Source organism: Echinops telfairi, unplaced genomic scaffold, assembly GCF_000313985.2.
Source record: "Echinops telfairi isolate 266 unplaced genomic scaffold, ASM31398v2 ScPeMD7_2573;HRSCAF=3158, whole genome shotgun sequence".
In the NCBI taxonomy this organism is placed as follows: Eukaryota; Metazoa; Chordata; class Mammalia; order Afrosoricida; family Tenrecidae; genus Echinops; species Echinops telfairi.
Window position 1 is genome coordinate 1,812,847 of NW_022106471.1, and position 7,073 is coordinate 1,819,919.

A 7,073-nucleotide genomic window follows, 5' to 3' on the forward strand; every position below is an offset into this window, starting at 1 on the left:
AATATGTCTAGGGCAGAACTGGCCCATGGGGTTTCCAAAGCCGCGACCTTCACGAGAGCAGACTGCCACACCTTTCTCTCAGGAGCACCTGCTGACCTTCGGGCCGGTGGCTGAACAGTGATTCACTGGGTCACCAAGGCTCTTTGGATGCCTGCTACACAGGGTAAAATCCAAAGGTCAACCAAAGCATGAATTCTATTTTACTAATTTTAGCAGCAGGAGCGCTGGTGGCATAGTGGGCTATGAGTTGGGTTGCTATCCACAGGGTCGGTGGTTCGAAACCTACCATGCTGTTTTCTGCCCTCATCAAGATTTACAGCCTCCGAAACCCCCATGTAACAGGGTTGCTACGAGTCAGTCAGCTCAATGGCAGTGGGTGAAAGTTTGCAAAAAAAAATTAAAGCAATGTCCTCAAACTTCATTTCTTTTCTTTTTTTAATTGTTCTATTGGGGGCTCATACAACTCTTATCACAAGCCATCCATCCATCGTGTCAAGCACATTTGTACATTTGTTGCCATCATCATTCTCAAACTTCATTTCTTAATGCTAAAGGAGGATTTTAAAAATGTAACTTGGATTCTCTAACAGCTCAACGGAAGGAAGTGAGATAGCAATTAGGGCTGTCCTATAATCTTATAGCAGCAATATCTTTCTTTACATAAAACAGACATGATATCAGTTACAAAAAAAGAAAACAAATGTGTGTAGTGTTTCTTCAGTTCATGGATAAAGTTAAGATACCTTTCATTAAAATGCTCACTTTTTCCTAATATATTTTTGAGTTATATAAAAGTATCTTACAAACTTTAGGTATGCAACACATGAAAAATAGTATCTATAAGCCAATACCTCATTTCTTTAAAAAGTTCAACATTCTGGTGAGTCATCAAGTTGTTTAGAAGCCATTCAAGGCATCTGAAATTAAAACTTGTAATTATTACATTATATATCAGACACTTACAATGTCAAATAGAAATTTCAGTTAAAATAAAAACAGAATTATTAATCTTGCTAGGACATGCTTAACATTTTTAGTTTAACATTTGGAAATTTAGTACTGTTTTGTCAGCAGTTATTCAGGGACTATTCCCTTCAAATTAATAAGAGCACATCTAATTACAAAATCCCATTTCACATGTGTTAAAATGATCCATGAAGGGGCCTGCATACATCTACTCCTTGTCTTTAGTGTCTGGAACTAGGAACTTTAATCTTCAAGACTGATAAAATGGGTATTACACCTACACTTTAAAAAAACTTAACAGAAAATGAACTGTCCAGGGTGGTCAGTTTTCATAAGCATGTAGAACCCACACATGGCCATTACATCAAAGACAACACTTTAAAGGACGTTATTCATTAGTTCAAAGTAAACGTAGGTTTTCATATGCTCCTGTCTTTTTTTTTTTTTTTCCCCCTTCTCTTCTTTTGTAGCTTCACATTCTCTTAAGAAACCAAAGAGCCCAAGCCCCAACCGAGGGCTGGGAGGAAAACAAGGAAGGTAACTCACTTTTTCTTTACCGAATCTAATCCATAGGTCCCTGCTGATGTGTAATAGCCACATACAGTTTTCACATTAATTGCTTCCTTCATTGTCTCACCACACTGCTGTATTAAACCATCCTGTAAATATAAATAAGCACTGGAAAGGCCCATTTCACATGGGGAAAATTAGCTCTGAGTATGTGCTTGTACATATTTTAAAAATGGGGGGAAAAAGGAAAGACAGAAGAGAGAGCTCATTAAGTGACAGCCAGCCTACATGTTTTAAAATAAGCAAAAATACTGAAAAAAATCCAGCAAGTATTCAATTAGATACTTGGAATTAGAAAACGAGGGTTGGTAGGGAAGGGAGTGTCGGCACAATAGCGTTAACATTGCTACTGGCATTCTTTCCTAGTGTTCCCCTCAGTGGGACCTTTGCAAATGACCGTAGCAGCACTGTCTGGCCTCTGTTCTTCTTTAAATGAACAAGTCTTTATCACAGTCTGATGACCATGTGAAGGGCTAAGCAAGTCAACTTTATGAATCATCAGGTAATGTTTACCAAAGTTTAAGACATCTATCAATATCAAAGAAATGTACCTAAAACAAAATATTGTTTGAGACATTAAAAGCTTTCTTCAAGTTTTTTTTAGACATTAAAATTTTAATCTGAAATGTTTACATAAAAAGTCTCAAATTAAGCACCTAGAAAGATGGCCGTGTTTCACTCAGATTTCTGAAATATTTTCAGCATGCAAGCATATTATTCAGTTAAATAGTTAGTAAGCCATATGAACAATGCAGAAAGTGGATTTAAATCAAAACGGAAAGAACCAAGGTTAGAAAATAAGTCATATGTATTGAAAATTATATTTATTTGAATTTAGTATTGAAGAGATCAAAACATCTTTTTCAATCAAGTGATCTTAGTCAAATATATTTAGCAAGCTATTATTAACCGTTCAAATACATGAATACATAAATACCACGTAAAAGGAAACCATATTTAAAAACGAGTGAAATACACACTGACGTGTATCTGGCAGTCACTCCAGACTCTGCTCCTCTTAGCATCTGTTGTCACCAAGTGACGGACTATCTCTGCTTAGTATCTTCAGCTTCCATTTGTCCTTCTGCACCCTTAATGCTACTCCCTAATTTAGATGCTCACTCGGCTACTTGTTTGTTGTCACTAGTGTGATAATTATCTTTCCTTCTCACTGTTTTTGTAGTATTCTTTCTGGATCCTCTCTCCGGCATAAAGATTCCCCAAAGAGACTTACTTGTGCGTTAAGTGTAACGTTCTCAGCAAGATGCTGAGGGGGTTTTATGATCAGACCTCTGCTCCTTCTCTGCAGACCCTCCCATCGTCTGTGTTAGAGCCATGCTCTGCTAAGATCCTCGAATCACCCGCTGTTTCACATCTCTAGATCTATGTTTACTGTTCCTTCCATCAGAAATGTTCCTTCTTCACCCTCTCTGTTTTTTGCAGGATAAATACATTTTCATGTTTTAAGACTCAATCTGAAACATCACCCTATGACATCATAGGTTGAAGTAGTGACTCCCTTCTTTTTATATCCTCTACGCCTCAGAGGATATGTTTATGACGGCATCTATAATACTGGGCAGATTATACTTTAATTTTGGAACACCATATTATGCTCACACATATTATACTGTAGGGTCCTTTCAAGGTGAGAACTTCCAAACTCCAAACCTGCTGCCATGGAGTTAATGCTGACTTACAGCCACCTCCTGAGACTGTAACTATTTACCAGAGTAGAAAGCCCAGTCTTTCTCCCAAGGAAGCTGCTGGTGGTTTTGTATTACTGATCATGTGGATCGCAGGCCAATGTACGACCACTATACCACCGTGGCTCCATTGCTTACTTGGACAAGTACAATTTTTCTGCAGTGTGACAATATAGGAATACGAAGACATCTGTACAGAGACAGCTTGTATTCTGCTAAACAGACATCCTCACCCCCTCACAGTTATAATACATCGCTTTGGGTTAAGTGATTCCTGGCAAAGGGAGTATTTACAGATGTCATTTTTATTTTAAAAAATTATAAAAAGCTAAGTGTATTTTTGCATCTAGAATAGATCCTTTGCCACAAGGTAAAGCCACTCTGCATAATGCATCTACTTACCAACTGCAGCATGGAGGCTGCTGCCAAAATCGCAATGACCCGACTGGGCTTTATTAAGACGTCATCTCTGTACAGCGAGCCGAATGCAACCTGCAATGCTGCGGCAAAGCAGTTAAGGAGAACGGAATGAGGGATGAATCAAGTAAACGGTGCAACCAAAATCACTCTCTGCACATAGTGCCAACTAACTCACTCCATCGAGTACGTCCATAAAGGAATATGAGGAGCACTGCTAATGAAATGCTAGTGATGGTTGCAGTTTGGGGTGCGAACTTAACAATGCTATGCATCCCTGTTGATTACCAAGTCTAGCTAGATTCTGCTAGCATCTAATCTTAACGTTGTTGTTGTTGAATAAGTGGTCAGAATTGGTAGATCACTCAATAAGTACGAAAAAACAATGATCATCCTAACTTTGCTGCTTCACCAACGGGGAGTGTGGTATCAATCTCGGTCCATGCCACATGCCCCCGGCTGGTGACCCCCTGAATACACCATCTCCTACATGGTGTGCCCGAGTCTATTCAGATTCCTAACCCCAACCAAACTCACTGCCATCACGACAGTTTTGACTCAGAGCGACCCTGTAGGACAGAGTCACACTGCCCCGGTGCGGTTTCTGGGGCTGTGAATCTTTACGGGAGTAGAAAGCCTCATCTTTCTCCCTTCCGACTTCTAGCCACTCCTTATGACAAAGTAACACTGGCCTATCGGGTTTCCTTGTCTGTCATCTTGATAGGAGTGGGTCACCAGGTCCTTTCGTCCAAGAAACGGCCGTGGGTTCAAATGGTTGACTCAATCCTTCTGAGTTCGTTAACACAGCAGTTCAGGCCACCGCGACCAATGATCACAGCAAGCAAATGGTAAGGAGTATTCACCGTTCCAAATGCTGCGCACCCAATCCAGACTGTTGGTGGCTCTCTATCACTTTCCTCCGAGCCTGGCGCTCGGCACGCACCGCCGTGATTCTTCAGTGCTCAGCTCCACGTCAAAAAGGAGTCAAAAAGGACGTAAGAAAGTTACTGTCCATTCTAGTCGCACTAAATGCTCTAAGATCCTAAATAAGTCTCCCAAATCATCGAAGGCCATCTTCTGACCTATGCACCCTAACAGCTAAAAAATGATGTTTATGTTTTCATATATTTATTGTTCCCAGAAAAGATATTCATATTCCCCAGTGGCTGATGAATATCATTTATCAGCTTTTCTAGGTACCTTTTAAAGGGTCCACTCTGATTCTCTTGGTCTATGTCGTTCATCTATATCCCGGAGCGAAATATGAGGTAGGGTTTAAAAAGTGCATGGAAAATCGAATTAAAAGATAATGGAATTTCTACACAAACTTGTTGACGCCCCTTTGTACTTACAGAGATAAGTAAACAGATTGATGGAGGGCACCACGTGACTCGATACGCGATAGGTGGGAAAGAACTATGAGGTACATCAGTATAAAGTTATTTCCTTGAGATGTTGAAATGGAGCATTTTTTAGCTTACAAAGTTAAAAGAAACCCTTTTTTAAATTTTTCACCAAAAGAAGGAAAGGTTAACATTTTTGCTAAAGTTTAAATGATGGTGGTAGTTACCTTCTATATCGATATTCTGGTCAGGAATCTCCAATTCAATAATACTCATGCTGGATTCTTTCCAAGAACCACTGAACATACTAGAAAAGTAGCCAGACTTTAAAAAGAAAAAAAAAAGTCAATGATTACCCAGTACCTTCATTAAACAGTTTTACCAAAACTAATCCATTCTATTATTACAAGAGAAAAAGAATTGCCAAATATATCCATAGAAGAAAATAAAATAAAGACACTATGGATTCTATCAAGATATGCTTAATGCTTTAAGTTTAGCACTGATTTAGCAAAGCAAACCAAATTGATTTTGACTCATAGTGACCCAACAGGTCCAGCACAGAACTTCCCCAGTTTCTAAGGCTGAGATCTTTTGGGAAGCAGACTGCCACAGCGTTCTCTTGTGGAGAGGCTGGTGGGTTTGAACCACTGACCTTGTGGTCAGTAGTCAATCACTTAACCACAATCAGGGTTCCTTCACTGAACAAAAATTAAACCAAACTTTTATATTACGAACTATTTAGACCTGCTAGTTTTTCACTCAACCAGATGGCAATGAAGTAATTACACTTACTTATCCCTACCTTTACCAAGGCAATTTTTGACTATCTTACTTTATGTTTTCCTTCTCCATGAGATTATAAATGCAACCTTAGCATTTACGTCACACAAAGTAGATGTAAAAGAATGTGCACGGGAGGAGAAGAAAAGGACGGCAAAGGTCCCACATTGGATAAAGTCCTTTACCTTCCCGAAAGTATTCTTCACAATGATCTTCGAACGCATCAAGTGTTAACTGATTTTAAATTTTATTTTACGAAGTGCTTGATACACGTCAGGCACTGTGAGCACAAAAGTGGACAGCACAGACGTTGCCTCTACCCTCGAGGGCTTAGCACTGAGCCTGCGGGCTTACACTTTCATGGGTCAGGGTCTGTGGTGGGGAAGGCAGAGGCATCCTCCCGCCTCCTCCTCCACAAGACTGCTGCTAGCCAATGACTCAGACCTGGAGCACTCAGCCTCAGGATGCGATCAACACTCTGACGGCTTCTCTAGGCTGGCTACTTCAAGCCACAGGACACTTGTTCCCAAAACATTTTATATAAAAATACTGTGCTTCTAATGTTACGGAAAAAAAACCTTTTAAAAATGTTTCAAATGAAAGATCTTAGACTGCACTTCTTACCAGTAGTCATTCTCAAATGGTGAAGAAAACCAGTAAAATAAATGGTCCAAAGAATAAGCACTGTTCTGTGCACGGCTCTATCTGCAGTGCTTTAGCGCAGTGTCTGCCACACCACACAAGAAGTCTGATCGAAGAATTAATGAGGGACTTCTTTGGGCCATTAGAGGTAACGTTTTCTTTTGTTTAGAAAATTTCAAATCTTTAAGATGGATTGGCAGATAGTGATATTTTCCGTACAGAAATCAATAGGTGTACCAGCTAAATAACTTAGTCTGTACACTTTGTTAATCTTGTCTTTGAGTAGATTTTTGGAGACAAAGGAAAGAGTTAAGTGTCAAGAGCTGTCCGTTCACATTTATCCTTAACTACAAAGCCAAGTTTCAAAATGAGTTTATCCAACTGACAGTGAGATACTAAATACACAAATGTCAGCATTCCCTCCCTCACGTTCCCCCACTTTTGTCTACAGAGGGTACCAACCAAACTACTTCCGGAGGGAATGGCAAAGGGGTAGGTACCTGGGCTGAGATAACAATGAAAATTCAAAGTCTGTTTTCTAGGCCTAACTAAAACTTTTCTCTACCAGTGTGCAGCATTTTCTAATACAACACTTTTTAATTAGATTAGAGGCCATACTGCCTATGTAAAGGGTTATTGTGAAATG

The 7,073-nt window shown here is 39.6% G+C and overlaps 1 protein-coding gene across 1 annotated transcript in view; it reads right to left on the minus strand.

Moving 5' to 3' along the window:
* GMCL1 (germ cell-less 1, spermatogenesis associated) overlaps positions 1 to 5,320 on the minus strand; it is a 29,670-nt gene extending 24,350 nt beyond the window's left edge. Inside the window, exons 1-4 of the mRNA XM_045294085.1 lie at positions 5,230 to 5,320; positions 3,645 to 3,742; positions 1,513 to 1,625; positions 852 to 917 (exon numbers count right to left, since the gene is read on the minus strand). Of these exons, the coding sequence (XP_045150020.1) occupies positions 852 to 917; positions 1,513 to 1,625; positions 3,645 to 3,742; positions 5,230 to 5,308 (356 nt within the window). The 5' untranslated portion in view covers positions 5,309 to 5,320. The remainder of the gene's footprint in view (positions 1 to 851; positions 918 to 1,512; positions 1,626 to 3,644; positions 3,743 to 5,229) is intronic.
* Between the last annotated feature and the right edge of the window lie 1,753 nt (positions 5,321 to 7,073).